General features: G+C 41.2%; 1 protein-coding gene across 2 annotated transcripts in view; it reads right to left on the bottom strand.

Annotated features, from left to right (window-relative positions):
* Nucleotides 1-4,456: 4,456 nt before the first annotated feature.
* Nucleotides 4,457-18,617, bottom strand: part of XDH (xanthine dehydrogenase) — a gene marked incomplete at both ends in the record, with an annotated part of 38,407 nt that continues 24,246 nt past the window's right edge. For both annotated transcript variants that reach the window (XM_079550875.1, XM_079550876.1), the window contains 16 exons: nucleotides 4,457-4,507; nucleotides 5,395-5,562; nucleotides 6,228-6,416; nucleotides 7,742-7,807; nucleotides 8,459-8,573; nucleotides 9,044-9,096; nucleotides 9,745-9,819; nucleotides 10,773-10,901; nucleotides 11,601-11,696; nucleotides 12,280-12,361; nucleotides 12,947-13,092; nucleotides 13,563-13,754; nucleotides 15,167-15,253; nucleotides 15,900-15,987; nucleotides 17,623-17,756; nucleotides 18,094-18,218. In XM_079550875.1, the coding sequence (XP_079407001.1) occupies nucleotides 4,457-4,507; nucleotides 5,395-5,562; nucleotides 6,228-6,416; nucleotides 7,742-7,807; nucleotides 8,459-8,573; nucleotides 9,044-9,096; nucleotides 9,745-9,819; nucleotides 10,773-10,901; nucleotides 11,601-11,696; nucleotides 12,280-12,361; nucleotides 12,947-13,092; nucleotides 13,563-13,754; nucleotides 15,167-15,253; nucleotides 15,900-15,987; nucleotides 17,623-17,756; nucleotides 18,094-18,218 (1,796 nt within the window). The remainder of the gene's footprint in view (nucleotides 4,508-5,394; nucleotides 5,563-6,227; nucleotides 6,417-7,741; nucleotides 7,808-8,458; nucleotides 8,574-9,043; nucleotides 9,097-9,744; nucleotides 9,820-10,772; nucleotides 10,902-11,600; nucleotides 11,697-12,279; nucleotides 12,362-12,946; nucleotides 13,093-13,562; nucleotides 13,755-15,166; nucleotides 15,254-15,899; nucleotides 15,988-17,622; nucleotides 17,757-18,093; nucleotides 18,219-18,617) is intronic.

Raw genomic sequence — 18,617 nt, 5'->3', positions numbered from 1 at the left:
TAACAAAAGCCCTTTCCTTCTGCCCCCCCAAATTGTTTTCTACTGTTAGAAAAAACACATCACCAAACAACATGTTTCCATAGCATGCAGTGTCTTAAAGGTAACAGAAGTAGTGAGGATATCTACAGGAATTAGCCACAATTACAGCTGTATTTAAAAGTAAGAAAAACACTTCTGCAGAGAGTTGAGAGCTGAGACTAATTGGTCTTAGTGTCTGAAGAAGTCTATAGATACAGTCACTGATTAAAAAAAGGTTTTAATATAAATACAAATTGAAGAAGTTCTATATACATCCCTTTTGTGTATTTTAAAGATCTCTTTTGTATATTTTATGATTATATACATGCTACATGACTAATTTCTCTTCAGAATTTCCTGGATTTAGTTAAAATTAATTAATGGGGGAAAAAAACACCATTTGGAAGAATGTCATTTATATATATAAGAAATAAATGATTGAAAATTTGCCCTAAGGAATTTTGGTAGTTACTTAACTGTGTTTGTTTTTTTCTTTTGTGCTTAAGTAGGAGAGCAGATTTATACAATAGAATACCAAAGAATACTTGCAGACCTAGAGAATTAAGTGTTGTTGCTCTTCCCACCCAGCTGAACATCCTCAGGCTGATGTTTCAAGTGAGTTGATTATATATAAACAAAGAACACATCTCTAAAAATGCAAGGGTTTTATATGGTGACACAAAATAGTTTGATTCAGCTATTGGAGCAAGAGAGCAAACAAAATACTAAATATTCAGCAAATTCTGTATTAAATTTTAATGCTTTGTATTTGTTAGCATTTCACATTTCGTCATCACTGCGGTAGGACATGGAGAGAGATTCTCTAAACCTGAGTTTGGAGTCTTTCCATGCATTCTCCAGTGCTTTAACTTAAACCCCGAGTTTTCCCACTTAGGAAGGACTTAAATTTCAGAGATGATCAAATTTTAGAATGCAGATGTTGGATGATTTCATTTTTGGAAATATCTGTGTCACCATAAATCTGGGAAAGTGGGCTCCGGGGTAAATGAGCAAAGGAGCTCCTGTTTAACATCTCTGAGGCACGTTGAGAGAAAAGCAGCATATCCTACCACTTTTCCTTTCATCCGCTTTGAAATGGCTCACACTGCTTTCACAGCAGAGGAGGAAGGTCACGAGGGTCGAGGTCAAACCCAGATCAAGGTCAAAACATGGAATGCCATGGGGTCATAGTCAAAAAGTCATGGAGTCACAGCCAATGGACAAAAGGTCAAAAGTTGCATCATCTAGCTCAAAGGTTATGGGGAGCTATGTGAGGTGGTGTTATGTTGGAGAGGGCAGAGCACTGCTTGGGTGGGGGGATGTTACATAGATAGGGTGAGGAGCATACGGGGGGCATCATATGGGAGTGTGTAAGAAGGGTGTTGGGAGGGTAAGCAGTAAACTGTGAAAGGTTATATGGTGGAGACAAGCAATATATGAGGGGGCATTGTGTACTGGGGGTGGCAGTACATACAGGGAAGCATTATGTGCAATGAGAGGGCAAGCAGTGTACTGGAGGACATTATTTGGGAGGTGGAACAAGCACTATGTTGGGGCATTACATAGGGAATGGAACACTATGGGGGGACATCATATAGAATGCAGGGTGAGCACTATACATGGGGATGTCATATAGAGAAACAAGAACTATACAGGGGCATTATATCGGGAGCAGCAAGCACTATACTAGGGTTGTTGTATAGGGTGGGTAGAGAGCACCATATGGGGGCACATTATATAGGGATGCTGAGCACTATAGGAGAGGGCCATGATCATCCAGTCCAACCCCAGCCCACCCTCACCATTCATGTACCTCAATGCCACATATCCATGGCTCTGGGACACCTCCAGGTGATCCCACCACTCCCTGGGCAGCTGTGCCACTGCCTCACTGCTCTCTGGGAGAAGGAATTGTTCCTAACAGCCAACCTGAACCTTCCCCCCAGCCCAACTTAAAGCCTTTATCTTTTATTCTATCACTGTTACCTGGGACCAGTACTTGGTTGAAGTTCATCCCATTGGCCTCACCCCCCCTTTGATCCAGGCTTCCAGATCCCTCTGTAGGGCGTTCTTACTCTCAGGAAGATCAACATTTCCTCCCAACATGGTGTAATCTGCAAACTTGCTGGGGGTGCACTCAAATGATCAAATATGGAGTACTTTGCATACATAAAAATGTCACATCTTATTCAGGCCTTAGAATGTATATTGAAACATGTCAGGTCACTTGACAGGAGAAGAAACAGCAAATAAAGAGCAGCTACCACAAACTTGGATTCTAAATTCCAAGTACAAAGACAAACAGCTAAGTCTATGAGCACAAATTTATTTCTAATCTCACAGGTTAATGCCAAGAAGATGAATGCAGCAAGGTTTAAAATATTCATTTGAAAGTAGATATCACTGCTCTTGCAGGGAAAGGTTTGTTGAGACTACCAAGTTCTTTTCAAAATCAAACAAAACTTCATAAAATCAGTTTAAATTTGAAACAAAGCCAAGAAGGAGCATGATGCCAATACAAGGCAACCTTGTTCTGCATAAGGGATGGCACTGTGAACACGTGGCTGCTGGTTATCACTACTACCTGGATGCAGGCTTATCCAGGTGCATCTACATGTCAAACTAACAAAAAAAGAACCATGTTACTGTTCCTATGTAAGCCCAAGCATTTTGAAAATTGGCGATAGATCTTATGTCAGGGAGACATTGAAAGTAATTGACAGATACTGTGTGAAAGAGTTCCTGACTACTCTGAATTTCAAAGTCAAAGGAAGAAGTAAAGCTTTTTCTACACGTTTGTAAGTTGTAAGATGCCTCTCGGATTCTGCAGATTAAGATAAAAATCTTCTTAAGTGGCTGTCAGACTACAACCTACACTACGACGCTTCTTCTAATTCCATGTCATGTTTTGTTCTAAAGCAGCAGCATGGCTTTAGAGTCCTGCCTCTGTATGCCAAGCCATGAGAACATGGATAGGCCTTAACAACCCTGTGAAAACTGGCAATTAGAACCGAGAATTACACCTACATATTTCCAAACTGTATGTCCTGGAGTGCTTCAGAGAGTATTTCAAACTAAGTCCTAAGTCAGAGGCCAATTTTAAGTAGGACATATGTAAGCAAATTCTTATTTAAGACAATGGAGTTGCGTTCTTTTGCAATGTATTTATTGATGGCCCCAGGAGTGCTAACACAGGAAAAGGACATTTTCATAGAGCTGTGGGCCAGAGAAAGTTTGCACATGATGAGGAGGTACAGTACATGGCATCATCTAGAGAAAACGCGCTGCCATGTTAAATCTGACAAAACCTGTGCAGAGGAACACCCACCATTAAATCCAATACCAAAAAACACATTCATCCCAAAACACATCATGAGATCATCACAGAATCAACACCTTCCTTTGGACAAGCAATCCTTTTTGCAAAACATACAACATTTCTTTGCATTCAGCAAAACTAAGGGTTGTCTTGAAAAAGTGGCAAGGCCATGGCATGAAAGTAAGAGACTGACCCTAGAGAATGACCAGAGCCAATTCATCCCCCAGCTTTGTCCAGACCCTCATCCTGGCTGGTACACATTCTTGTAGGAACAACAATCAGTACCATGTTATGACTCCAAGGTCCTTTCTCTGATGTCCTCTGCTGTTTAAGAGATGAGGAAGAGATGTTGAGGAAATAGGCTGAACATGCCAAATGAATCAACATCTTGCTAGAAGTCTTGGCATCTTGAGCTCTTATCTTTAGACTGAGAAGACAAGTAGCACATGAACTAAGATTTCATTAAAGCTTTGTCGCAGACAGAACAATCCTCATGTAACCTTGGATAAATCAGCAATTGGTCACATTTTAAGGTCTCCCTCTGAACCACTGCCATAATATACACACGACCTTCATCACAGTAAGCTAACATCAGTGTTCTTCCTTATTTTCCTCTGGTGTATATCTAGCTGTTGTGCTGTAGGGTCCAGCTTTCAGTGCCCCTCACGCCTTTTCCCATCTCCATTAGAGCACTGTTTGTCTGGGTTCAGTGCCTTTAAGTCCTTCTTGCATAACAGCAGAGTGACAAGGTGATAATTCTCTTCCCACAATTTAAAACAAACAACCCCAAAACAATAACCATGCTACTTCATACCACCTGGCAGTAAGAGTGTCTCCCATCTGTGCAACAATTCTAAATGAAATGTAGTGTAGTTTTCAAGTACACCTGGATAACATCACCTTCCACTTTATTCTTCATTCAAATCTGCATCACAGCTATAATCTGGCAGCAACCTCCTCTCTAAGAGGAAACAGCAGTTGAACAATTAAACGTGAAAATTCTATGAATCACAGTAGATGAGCCATGTGAACATGGATTTTTTTTTTTCCCCACTGCTTTGTGGTCTCTCCATCGTAAGACTGGTTTCACAAAGAAAGTTTGCTCCTCCAACTTTCCTTTTACACACGCACAGACCATGGCTTAAAGGTCCCTGGCTCAGCAGAAGGGCACTGTAAAGAGGAGAAAAAAATTACTGTAAGCAGCAGCAAGAACAAAGGAGGGGGTTCTGATCTGGGTTCAGAGGTTCCCTTTGAGGCAGGTGATTTTGCATCACTGAAGACCTGAGCTCGTATTGAAACAGAGACATCTGCCTCATGGCATTGCATTAGACTTTGTGCCCGGCTTCAGCTGAAGGCCAGACTGTCAGTGCTTCATGCAGACTCTCAAATTCACTTTGGTGGCCTCCTCCCCATCAGACAGTGATGCAGGTGTTTGGTGAGGATGACTTTTGCTGTTAACAATAGTAGGGTTCAAGCTGACAAGGCCCTCATGGATGCCCATGTGAACAGACAGCAAAGTTTCACAAGTCACAACAGAACTCTGTGCACGGACCCACTCTGCATGGCCGTCACAGCACTGCGACAGAGAAGGAGTATCCACGAAGATATGGCAGCAGTGTTAAATCCTGCACTCCTTCAGGGCAAGCCCAGACCTTCTAATGAGAAACCTGAGATCATAACATTCAGCACAAGTGAGCATTTCCAGTAACACTTTCTCTTCCTATCCAAAGGAGGCTAATAAATCAGAGTGGACCTGCACTGTAGAATCCCTAAGAGATAACAGTCAGGAGCAACAGATCAAGCAGAGCTTTTGTTCTACAAACTGCATTTGGAGGATGGAGGGATGAAATGCTATTTCAGAGACACTGCCCGTCCTAGCGCTAGCAATGCCAGTCTGTACCTTTGTCTTTCACCTGATGGTACATTAAGTGAAGGATAAGGCCCACGAAATAAAAACCTGCTGCTTAAGTACAATTCCCCATCCTGCCCTAATCCCAGCTCTGGGATCTAGCAAACAGTGTGGGGTAGACTGGTCAGGGCTATGAAAGCATAGTTACCATTTTCGTGAAGGTGTCCACACAGGCATTGCGGATCCTCTCTGGGGTGGCAGGGCTGTCCAGCCTGAATGGTTCCGTCACACCAGAGTCTTCCCTTGCTGAGTAGATAGCATCTTTAATGGCATAAAACACTGAAGCAGACAGGAACAGAGGCGGCTCTCCCACAGCCTAGACAGAACACAAGCAAAATGAGACTGCAGCTCAGAGCAGTCCTGGTCCTGGAAACACCAGTTTCCAGGCTGAGAGAAGGATGAGCAGATCCTAGATGACAATCACTATTCTCATTCCTGCTTTGTAATTTCTTAATCTCCTAGATGTGATCAACAAGGAAAGGCTGCAACAAAGCAGTACTTCCCCTTCCAGGTGTGAAACTCAGTCTATCAAGAGATAGGAAATAGCAAGCTGAAACTGCTTCCAGTTTACCAAGCGTGAACAACTTCCATTCCACTGTAAAAAGAGACAGTATGAAAATATAAAACTTCTAACACAGGAGAACTGCTATAATGGGAAAAAAGGCTAACCCATTTTCACATCCCTTTGGATAGTACAAAAACTGCAGCAAAGGCATTCAGGTGAGGCAGAGGTGAGCAGAATGGGCAGAGCACACCATGTCCTATCTCTGGAGGTCCTTGCAAACCAGCAGGAATGCCTCTCTCAGGGATTACAGAAGGGTTGAACTGGATGGACTTTAGGATGCCTTCCAACTCAAACCATGCTACGATTCTACAATACTACAACAACAAAACCAATGGTTCTGACACGTGCATTGTCACTTTATCATGCATTCATACAAGCCTAGAGAAGTTAGAGGCCTACAGGTCATGCAGACATACCTTGGATGAATAAATTGCCTTGCTGTTGGGGCAGTCACGGAGAAGAGACACGTAGAATTCTGTTGGGATGTCTCCAAATGCTGGGATTTTGTACATCCCAGGCCCTCGTGTGTACAAGTTCCCTTCAGGTGAGTAGCGCAATTCCTCCATAGTGAAGAGCCCAATGCCTTGGACAAAGGCTCCTTCTATCTGCAAAAACATCCAAACAAGGTTGTGTTCTTGATTCACTGCTGCTGTTCTGCCTCACACTAGAGCAAACAGTGACAATTTCAACCAGAGTTTTCAGTCCTCCATTCCTGTCTAAATCTCAACTTTTCATCTCTAAACGCTTTTGCAGATTACAACTTGGTACATAAATATATATTGATTCCTTCACAGGCAGATTAGCACTGCATGAGTAGTATTTGCTGATTATTTGAAGGGCATGAGAAAAATATATCTGAAAACAAGCTATTTTACATTTTGTGTTTCTATATGTAATATTTCCGTATTTCAGCACGAATGTTTTCTCAAGTACTGCTTATTCTCAGGTCAGCAACACAAACAGCAAAAACACTCCCATACCCATCCAACAATTAGAGTCCTCTTTATATGATTTTTCCACTGTAAATCTTAGAAGGAAGGAGAAAAAAACACAATCTTTAACCCAGCACCATGTGCCTGTGGTCCTGCAGCTATACAGCCTCCTTTCTCTCTTTTTCCCCCCAGATCCTCTGCAGCAGTCCACGGAGGGACGCAGGAAATTGCCATCTCTTTGACAGTCTCCATATAACCCGTCTCTTTCTTTCCAGCCCCAGCCTGACAGGCTGAGAATACAAAGGCTCCCTTTCCCCTCGGCCACTTCGAAGAGAACACCTCTTTCTGAAAACTCGTTGCTTTCAAGATTTCATTTCCTCTGTAGCAAACTCTTGCTATGGAAATAGACCCTGCAGCTGCACCACTAGGGTTGCACTGTACTGACACCTACAGTTAGCAAAGCAGTTGGGTTGTTTTGACTAGGCAATCATGTGCAAATACCTGATGATACATGTCAGTGTATCAGATAACCTTGTGTTTATTACCTTCTTTTGCTGACTGATAAGTCAGTCAGTCCCTGCCAAGAAATCTTCTTACTGAGGTATGCAGCAGTACCTGGTGGATAGAATCCACTGCCCCAGTTCTCAACACAGAATAGTTTTCACTAAATTAAACAGGGCTTGATGTTGACAGATAGACAGGAGTGTAGAAATCAACTGCAGGATTTAGTAGATGTATTCCACATAGGCAGAAACTGGCCTTGGAGTGAGGTTATTCCACTACTCCATATTCCATATTGTCTGGATTCATAATCCTGTGCCTACTGCATAGTTAGTAGTGAATCAAACTGGTTTTCATAGCCAGCCTAAAATGCCTCACCTGATACTCAATTTAAATTTGCAAAGGCACAAGCTAGAGCAGGTTAATGATCTATCTAGAAAAGCTTAAGAGCAAGGTGATCTTGAACATGGTGAAATTAGTGAGACTATTTCACTTACCTGCCCTATATCTATGGCTGGGTTCAGACTGGTACCAACGTCCATAACAATGTCTGTGCGGACGTTCTAAGAGACAGAAACAAGGAATAAATCAGCACAGATGTTGAAAATGGTATGCTGTGGTTTCATTTGAGCAAGAGGAATGCATCCACCAGCACCCAACCTTGGCCAGTGTTCAGCAATCTGTGTCAAGTTCAGTTCTTCCCACCACCTTTTAAACCGGTTCATCCCTAAAGCAAAGTAAAGCAGTGCAGTTTCCCCTGGAGATCGATTGGACCCGATCTGTGTTAGTTCAAAGCTGCCAGGGTCAGTGCTCTGTACCTGAGCACAGCCATCAATTGGAAGGTCAGATTCTAATGAGTTGTCTTTTCTTCTTCCTTTCTAAAAGATCCCAGGGCTATTTTTAATAATTAACTCAATTCTGATACCTCGGTGTTCCTTTGTGCTAACACAGAGCTGCTATCTCTTACACAAGCAAATCCCATAACTTTTGCAATCATCCAGCCCCATAATATCCCTGCGGGGCAGATAATCATCATTTTATTATTCTTTCCAGACAGTTGCACTGTGGAACACAGAAGTTAAGAAATTCACTGAAGGTCACACCGGACCAATGACAGCACTAGGAAGAGGCTGACACCCAGTATTTGCTTTAACTCCCTGTGAATGTTTCCTTTACCCAAACATGGAGGGCTATTTCTCTGCTGACCCCCTCACCTTGTGGTCACCTGTCAGGCAATCTATCTCAACCTCGGAGCAAGCAACACCATAACTGAAGTAGTGGAATGGTTTCCCTTCATTCGTTTCAAAGTTGTAGCCAACGTCAGGAATTCTTGATGCAGAGAAAAAACAAAATCAGATTTAATTCACAGTCAAGAGGAATACAACCACGGTGCAGTTTAGCAAAAAACTTAATTTGCTCAGGTTTTATCCCCTCCATCAATCCCACGCAGAAATGAAAAAGCATTAAAAAAAACCTATAAATAGAAGTCTGACAAAGCTGCCCTATATTCCCAATCCCAACTGAAACAATTTCAGCCATCTTCACTTTCTGATGAATCTCGGGGCTAATGGTGACTTTTATAGACATATTGTCACAAATCCAGTAGCAAATCCTTTACTTTTGAGCGCAGTTAAACATTTCTTGGAGGTCATTGCCATGTTTCTAGGTAGGAAAGGGCATACAGTCCTGAATTAGAGCAGTATCAGAGGGATTAGAGCTGCAAATCCCCCCAGAATCTCCCTGGATGCAGTCTATGCAGTTGAATAAGAACTGCCTTTGCAGCATGAATATTCACTCACCTATAAAATCCTGTGGCTGACAGACTAATGCAGTTCTCATAGGCGGTTTTAATCTGGCAAAGTGAATAAGAATTTGAAAACAATTACGGTCCAACCAATGCCTGAAACATAGCTACCACAAGCACATTTGGAGGAGGACTTGAACAGAAGGTGTCTGGTGACGGACAGCTGACACTCAGTGCCAGCAGTGCCAAGTGAAACGTCTTTTGCAGCTGATTCCCCACATCACCTGATCAGCAGCTGCCAAACAGAGTGGCAGAGCTCTAAGTCTTACTTGTGTTTTGTTCATCACAGAATCCCTTTACTAGATACAAGATTTCTTCCTACCCAGGACTGGAGCTTGACTACAGAGACATAGGAAAACACTCATGACTTGATGTGTTCCTGAGCAGCCTGATCTAGTGATTTGCAGCCCCACCCAGAGCACAGGGGGTCAGAACTAGTTTATATTTAAGGTCCCTTCCAATGCAAGCCAATCTGTGAATCCATGATTTGGTAAGGTTTGTCACAAGGAGGCCCCAGGATCAGTCACAACTGATGATTTGGGGATGAACCCTTGCAAGCTTTGACTACTTCCTTTGCTCTCTTTCCTCAGATCTCTGCTAGTGAGATACAGGAGGGTATATCTGCATTCAGGGACTGACAACAAAAGCAATCTCTGAGAATGCCCATTTGCCTGGTGACAGATACAGACAGCTTACCCAGCTTTCCCAGGACCCTTTGGGATTAGACTGCTTGATTGGCTCAAGTCTTTTTAAGATGGTCTGGCATGCATTCTAAAAACAATTAGAGAAAAGCAATATTATAAGGTTTGAAATGTCAGTCAGTAGTATTAAGAGCACTTCAACACTCAAAGAATCTTCTGTTTAGATCAATATTGCTTTTAGGACTTTGGCATATCATAAAAAGGAACAAAGTTCACTAGAAAATGGCTTGCTATGTAAAAGAAATGTTGACTAAAAGAAATTTAAAACAGGTTGTGGTGATAGAAGAGAATACCAAATACAGCACAGACCTTTCCAGATCAATATATAAAACATCTTAAATCCATGTGTTCATACAGTATCTTTACCAAGTCGTAGTGTATCACCTTAGAATATATTGCAAGATGATCTCGTAACACTGGAAACAAACATTCAACCTTAAGATGTACAGAGACTATAACCAGTTTGACGCTGAGATTTTTAGCTTTCAACGTTATCTTTTCTCTTTTCACTGGAAAAGCATCATGTCCTGCAAATGGATGCACTGATAATGATAATAATCCCATGTCAGAGATTATCATGATTATGCCACTGTTACAGAAGGATATTTGCTCTAAATTTATACATCTTCTCTCTCTACGGTTCCACAGCACAGGCCACAAACCACCGGCAAGTAATACTTGCAGCACGATACACTGCTACAAACAAGGTCTCATTAATTACTAAAAAGTTAGGCATTTAAATGGCTGCTTTGTTGTGTTCATTTAGAGCAATCACTCATGCTCAATTCCATGGCTACAAAAGGACTGGAATTGAAAGTAAAAAAGTAACTGGAAAATAAAGATGGTCATTCATTATCTGACATCCCCCCCGATAGCTATAGCAGAAGTTATGAGGTGTCCCTTGCCTACAAGTCCCATTTGAAAGTTACATTTTTCTTAAGCAATAGGTAAATACACATCAATTTTTCATCTTCTTGTTTCCCAGCTTACGACCCAATAGCTTAAATAACTTGGGACCAGTACATGGACAGCCATCCCGTTGATGTCAGCACTGACAGATGCAGCTGTTGGGGAGGTATTAGGGACAGTGTTTGTGCTGGTCTCACTGATGTAAATTTTGGAGGTAGGGATTCCAAGTGACCTGCTAGCAACCTGTGGAGCAAAGGAAAACAATTGGTAAGTGGTTCTTCTTATACAGGAGCATGACCACTCATTGCCTACACTGCCAGGGTCCACACTTAAACCTCCACACTCTCCCAGTCCAAAATTTCACCTTTCTTGGGAACTCGGTTGATTTTGTGCTTGAGAATCTACCAGAACATTGTTAAGTTCGCCCTTCACAGGCATTGTGCAAGTACACACGTGGACACTGGCCAAAATGGTAGGCATTCACTGCATTGTCCTTAATTACAAAAGTATCAGAGGATTAAGACATCTATCAGATTTCCTCCTCATTTCCCTGCTGAAGCAGTGTTGCTCTTCTTAAATTATTTTTTAAATTATTATGGCATGCAAATATGCAGATACATGTTTGCAATACAACAAATATACACAAAGATATGAACGAGCTATTTTTATCATATGACAATTAACTGCTATAGAGGCTAGACTGCAGCCATAACCTGCATTATCTATACTAGATGGGTTAAGATTATGAGAATTCTAAATCTCCTGCTAAAATGTAGTAATACTCTAGAAACCTAGTACTGCAGTTGAAACGTTTAACAGGAATTATGATTTGTTACCCTAAATGTGCATAGAGAGGAGGTGTCAACTTGACTGAGGCAGTACTATAGAAGGAGTGTAATGTGCCATAGAAGATGACTCATTTGGTTAAGTCCAAAGTATTACCTGGATCATTTTGGTGTGAAGTCCTTGACCCATCTCAGTCCCACCATGTGTGAGTAACACAGAGCCATCTGTATATACATGGACCAGAGCTCCAGCCTACAAAAGCGAATATTAATCAAAGTTTTGTCATAAAAGAAGTAGTGAAGTACCTAGCAGATTTCAGCTACAAATCACAGAGAATGAATGTTCTTTGGTGCAACTAAAGGCGCTTGTTTACATCTGAAGTGACTTTTGTTTAGTGTCTCCAGCTCAGTAAAAGTTCCAATGACTTTGCAAATCTCAGCCTCCCGTTGGGAAGGCAGGTGAAGTAGCCCAAATCTGCCTCTGTTCATTTGAACTTTTGAACACTGCTGATGGTCCACCGAGTCAGATTAAACATAGGAATAAAAATGACCATTTTTCAGTGTCACAGTATTTCCATTATTGAGGAAGTCGGGATAGACAAGGAAATAAATATATTACAAACAATGAACATTTAGCTGCATTGCACTGGGTTTTTTTGGACAGTATAAATTGGTAACTGCTGTTACGTTCATTTTAGTTCACAAATGTTTTGCTTTTTCTACCTAATTTAACTTCTCCAAAAAGATCTGGTATAGTACGAAGAGAAGAAAGTGTCTGAGAGAGGCAGAATAAATTTAGCTCCTTTATAGGAGCTAAACCAATGACTTCTACAGACCTGGTTCAGAAATGGGACAGTGAAGCTGATGCCAAATTTGGTAGGAATAATACACATCCCTCTTTTCTTCCAGCGATTCTGTCTGCAAGGAAAAAACATTCATGAATGAGTTTTTCACTGCATCTCAGTGCCATGCTTCCCACTGACAGGTTGGGAGTCAAAGTAGAAGTGAAATATGTGAATGAAATATAGACAGAGTTAATTGGCAATTTTTAAGAAAGAAAGGTTTTGTTTATAAGTCCCTACAAGAAGAAATTTGAATTGAAGATGGCCTCCTAGGCATTAAAGAAGCAATTGCATGGCTATTAGCTACTCAGCTGTAAACATAAGCCAACTAAGAAAGGTGATGCAGCAATGAGAAGTCTACACAAGCTTTCATGATAGTCATAAGAAAACTCAAGCGAAGTCTAGACTGTGCAGACCCCTCTCCCCTGCTGTATTTCCCTTACAAAATAACATAATTCTAGGCCTGATTCCTGCCTTATCTAAGATATCAGGTCACTGTGAGAGCCTTTGTTACATAGCGGGCCTGAAGGAATTCTGAGAAAAGAAATTTTTAGAAGTCATTCTGCAAGTACATGGACTAACTTAGCATCACTCAAGTTGCTAAGAGAACTCCAGAAGTTTGAAGGTACAACCAGTAATTCTGCAGCTTGGGAACACCTACTTGTTGAATTCTTCAATTAGTTTCTTCCTGGCATGATAGTTAGAGCTTGACAAACACTCATCCCAGCATCGCCGTAGAGTAAATCCCTCCAGTTTTTGATTAAAATGAGTCAGGTCTCCTTCATGATACAAGTTGATCTTCCTTACCTTCCCAAAGAGACATACAAAGGATATGTCAAATTTAATGTTTCAGACTAGGTCCTTTTAAGGATGACATGAAAAGCACGTTGATTCCTAGTCTTTACTCCCCCTAGGGAGCAATAAAATTAACAGATAAAAATCTGTTTATAGAAAAATGGGTCCTAAGACATTAAAGCTGGAAGTATTCAAGAGAGATCCTTTAGTATATTCTTAATTAGATTAAGGCAGCTAGTGGACTTCTTCTGAATACCTAGTCTTAAAACAGGTATTTAAAAACTGAAACTACTGAGGGAATTTAAGGAAGCAGAAGATTATCCATGCTTTAATGGAATAATCATAGAGAAAATCTGAGGTTTTGCAGAGGGTTTAGCAAAAATGAGCAAAAGTTCTTATGCTCTAGAATTTTCTGCAATTGTATTCAATTTTCAGACCTTGTTCAAAAGTCAGTGCACTGAAATGTGTCAGTGGATCTGTACCTCCTCAGGCGGTAGGTTACACTTCCGAGCAAGGTCACTCATCCAGCATTCAGCAATCATCATTCCTTGGGGACCTCCAAAGCCTCGGAAGGCTGTGTTGGAAGACAAGTTGGTCTTGCATATAAAGCCAATGCTGCTGACATTGGGGATGTTGTAGGAGTTATCCAAATGTAACAGGGCTCTATCCATAACCTAGTGAAGAGAAATAATGGAGGTGTGCACATTGTACATGAACTACATGTCAGACTTCTAACTAACCACCAAAGCTAGCCCGGAAAGATCTGAAGATAATTTACAACAGCAGACACTTTCTTTTCCATCCCACATGTCTGCAGTCAACACAGATGAGCACTGAGGTGTAACCAGTATGCCTTCCCATTAGCAATGGAGCATCAAAGCAATATCCTTAAGGAAAGGAGAATAAAAAAAGCGCACTTTTCTACTGATACTTAAGACCCTGGAAAAGATTGAGCTTCCAAGTTATTCTTTGGCTCTAGGCTCTGCCTGGGCCAAACTACTTTTATACACCATTATCTATCTGGAAGCATCGGACACTTCTTTTAATTATAACTTCTTTTAATTATACTAAGTAATGTCTTTGTAGGAAAGAGGTCTTGATGATATCAAGCGACTCAGCAGCTGGACTATGAGAAGAAGGTCGAATATACAAAATAAACCACAAAACTTCAGATCTTTGTCCATTAATTGCCCGGACTAGGAAATGGCCAGATCATTTACGGTTTGTGTTCCCAGATTTGTCTTCCAACAGGAGCACAGTGCAGATATTATGCACATCTCAAACTTATCTCAAAGCAGAGCACATCCCAGTTTCCCAGTTCAAACACAGTCAAATAGGCATTTCACACATACACACTCCCAGCTAGATCCATAGTTTATACAAAGACATGCCTGACTTTGCTCTTCATACAGCATGAAGCACATTGCTAGCATCAAATTAATCTAGTAGTTGCAGTCTTCTCACACTGAAGTGGATTCACTTTCACAGAAAAAAATATCAAGGTCTCAACAGACTTGAGAAGGAAAGCTAGAGTGAGCATGATTTACATTAGGCTATTGAGTTGGATACTCATGTAACAAAAAGGGAAATATTTCTGTTCCACAGTACAAAAATTCTTGAAGACAAATTCAGAACCCAGGCCCACCCTTCTGAACTCCAATATTAGCGTTAGCCACTTCTCAAACAACTGGTTGATTCAAGCACCCTGCCACAATCAAACTATTGACATGGGCGTATTTTATTTCAAGAAACTGGCTTTCCCAAAGCTGGGAGACTGTCAGCCACCTTGTGTTGTGCAGCAAGTTTCCTGTCACAGCCCTCTGTAATGCAAAGCAAACATTCTTGACCTTTTTAACTTAGACAAGTTATTAAAACATCAGTATCAACAATGTGACACATGCCAGGGTAGACCAGTTGACTCAAAGAAGCTGTAGAAGATAAAAACATCAAGAACTGTTTTCAGTCACATCAGAGAGCAGGATGTTAACACACTGCTGTAGACAAAAGCTCTGAAGTCAGAGTAAAAGATTATGCAGGGAAACACACCTTCTGCATAGTAATCTATCAAAAAGTTTATTTTACTTACACCGTGAGAGAGGTCTGCAGAGTTGCCCCCATTGCTGTAGTATGACACTTCCAAACTCTTGACTTTTCCATTCTTCATGAAACCAACCTGTTAAGAGATTTACCTCAGTAATGCTTTTTTCTACAAAATGTTTCCTATATTCCTTCAAAAACTGAATAAACCTCCTGAAGACAAAAAGTTGTCTGTCTTCTGCTGTAGCACAGGACAAGTGTACATAGTAAATGAGAATGCTTCCCGGAAAGGTTTCCATGCATACATCTTAATCTTGATCCAGAAAACTCTTCTAAAGTGGATGCTGCTTGCTTGTCACAGTCATACTCTCCTTAACTTTTGTCTTGCTTTGAAAAATGAAAGCAATTAGATTGAAAAGGGTACAGCAAAAAGGAGGTTAAAATTATTATTAGTGTAATGCTGTAAACAAATAGAGAGCCATCTAAGATCAAAGTGATTGTCAACAGGAACAGGGTTGTGGTTGGAGGAAGATGAAGTATTCACATTTAAGTCACAGGAAGAGAACCACCCAAGTCAGAAGATCTTCTACAGGAAGCAGAACTGTACAATCCAAAAGATCTTTAATGGGATGAATGCCATAACCCAGCTGAACAGACCCATTTGCAGCAGGGGATATCAGCAGTGAAACAACCAGAGCAGCAACTTTATCACTGTATCTTACTATTCACTGACATTTCAGATGATAACACTAAAACACCATGCATTCAGTACGTGTGCATACCTTGTACCTCCCCAGGAAAGGATGTCTCCCACCACTTATCAGCATGTCCTCATCTCGATCCAACATGCACCTTACAGGTCGGCCAATTCTGTTAAAGGATAATTGATCAGGCAAACCCTGAAATGCACAGTACAGTTCCTACAGAAACATATTTATCTTTTCGTTTTTTTTTTTTTTTTTTTCCAGAGCAATGGTTGCATGAGTTAGGGATAACTTGCCTGGATTGCATATCTTCCTCAGAAAAAAAAAAAAAAAAAAAAAAAAAAAAAAAAAAAGGTTAGATTGAGGTGAGAAAGAGAGACTCAAAGACAGACCCTCTAGGGTTGGGACCTGCAGTAGAAAACACTTGTGGAGGCTCCTATGTGAAGAAGGAAGAATAGTTTCATATAGAGAGAGATACTAAAATGTAAGAAATGACTTGACAATGACAAGGGGGAATGGTTTTAAAGTGAGACAGGGGAGGTTTAGGTTAGATATCAGGAGGAAGTTTCTCACACAGAGGGTTGTGTGAACAGGTTGCCCAAGGAGGCTGTGGATGCCCCATCCCTGCAGGCATTCAAGGCCAGGCTGGATGTGGCTCTGGGCAGTCTGGGCTGCTGGTTGGAGACCTGCACATAGCAGGTTTGAAACTGGATGAGCACTGTGGTCCTTTTCAACCCATTCTATTGTTCCATGAAATCATTGCTTTCTATATTATTTCTCAAGGTAATCTCTTGGCTTGTCTAGGGAAAATTGCATATGAGTTATGTAATAATGTTAAGTACTAAGTAGCCTTCAATTTGACCTGGCAACCATGGTTGTTTACTCATTATCCAAGGAGGATGGGAGAAACTCTTCATTCTCCAGCAATTCTGCTTTCCCTGTGTCTCTCCTCACACTGTAAAAATGTCAAGGGAATGTCATAGATATGATTCTATAAGCTCTAAGATATAGAATAGCAGTGGTCTGACTGACAGATTTTTTAGAAAAGGATATGTATTACCAACTGTTTAAAAAAAAGAAGGCTTGCTCAGAACAGCAAAAACGAAGCTGCTTTAAGTACAGGAGTTTCAATCTGGCTATGCTCCTCTGAAGGTATTCAGTGCACAAAAGCTATCTCGGATGCCATGTTTGCTGACAACTACAAGAAGTTGCACAGTTAAAGATGGCCCCATATCAAAACTCCAGAATCACAGTTACAATCTGTGTTTCAGAAATGGTTATGGTCCAGGCTCATTCCCTGGTCTGTTAGGAATTTGAAAAGCAGGAGGTTCTGTTCAGTGACCTTCCCTCCCCTCAGGAAAAAAATCCAAAAAGCAGAGTTCATATAAGAGCTGAGAAATAGCGTTGTATTATTGGCATAGCAGGGGTTCAAGCAGAAAAGAGGCTCTCATATCTGCGCTATACAAAATAACACAGGCACAAATAGCGTCCAGTTTTGAAGGGGTTTCTAAGTGAAAAAGATGAGCAGAGTTTGAGATTCAGGAGTTTCCAGAGAGAACTAAAAGAACAGAACAGGGTTTATCCTCTCCTTTCTGGCATCCCTGCATAATCTCAGACCCTTTAAGCAGATTCCTTCTCCAGCTAAGAGCCCCTTATATATCCCTGTTAGGAAATCCCAGGCTTGCTACAAACTGCACAGTCTTCAGAGCACTCTAGCACAAATGTTGCCCAAGAAAAGACTGTCTGGACCAGGTGAATTCTAAAAGCAAAAATCCCCCTAAATCCCTACACTGAAACTTACTTGAAGGCTGCCACAGCCACTACAGTGGTCAGAATAGTATTTCTAGTCTCTTTTCCTCCAAATCCTCCACCCATTCTTTTCACTCGAACCACGATGCGGTTTGATGGGACTCCCAGAGCTCTGGCAGTAAACTCCTAAAGAAAAACAGAACAGCAGAAGCAATGTATGGAACTGTCTCATCCACACCACCTCCCTTTTCAATGTGTCATTCAAAAGCCAGCATTATGGTCCTGAAGGCATCCTCTGTAATCCCTGGTTTAAGAGATGTGTTACCAACAGAAGTATCAGTCAGCTGGAATCAAGTTCATGACACCAGCTGGATGGGTGTAGACTGAAAAATTAGAGATAGGTGTGGGATTTATTATTATTATTAAGCATAAGGCAAGTTAGGACAAACTGCAAAACAAGCATTCATCTAGTCTAAAACTGATATTCAAAAGTCTTTTATATTTGAAGTCAGAGAGACCCTACCTGCGTCTTCATTAAGTTCTGGGTTGACACGAAGAGTTCCATCTCACCATCTTCTCCCTTGGGTACAGCCAAAGTACAGTGAGTTTCCAGATAGAAATGCTCCTGTCCACCAAGGTACATCTCTCCTAGAAAGTTGACAGAAGTGTCCCATAGATAGAGTGCCATAAGATGCTTACCACCATCTCTTATCTACAAACCACCACCCTTTTAAATTGATAAACACGAAACATGGGTGCACAGCACTGGGTGTCCAGTATTGTGCAGCACTGGACACCGTTAGCTCTAAAACTGACACTTCCATTTTGATGTAAAAAAATAAAAATAAAAATAAAAATCAACCAAACAAGCAAAAAACATTTAAAAAATAATCCTGCACTCCACACCATTGAGCCAGTATCGCTCAGGATGTAACCCTGCCTGTGGCAGGAAGGTTGGAACTTGATGGTCCTTGAGGTCCTCTCCAACCCAAGTCATTCTATGATTCTATGTAGTTTGATGCCTTCCAGACTTTCTTGATAACACTG

This window comes from Tetrao urogallus, assembly GCF_951394365.1.
Source record: "Tetrao urogallus genome assembly, chromosome: 2".
Classification (NCBI taxonomy): Eukaryota; Metazoa; Chordata; class Aves; order Galliformes; family Phasianidae; genus Tetrao; species Tetrao urogallus.
This window is presented reverse-complemented; position numbering and strand designations above follow the sequence as displayed.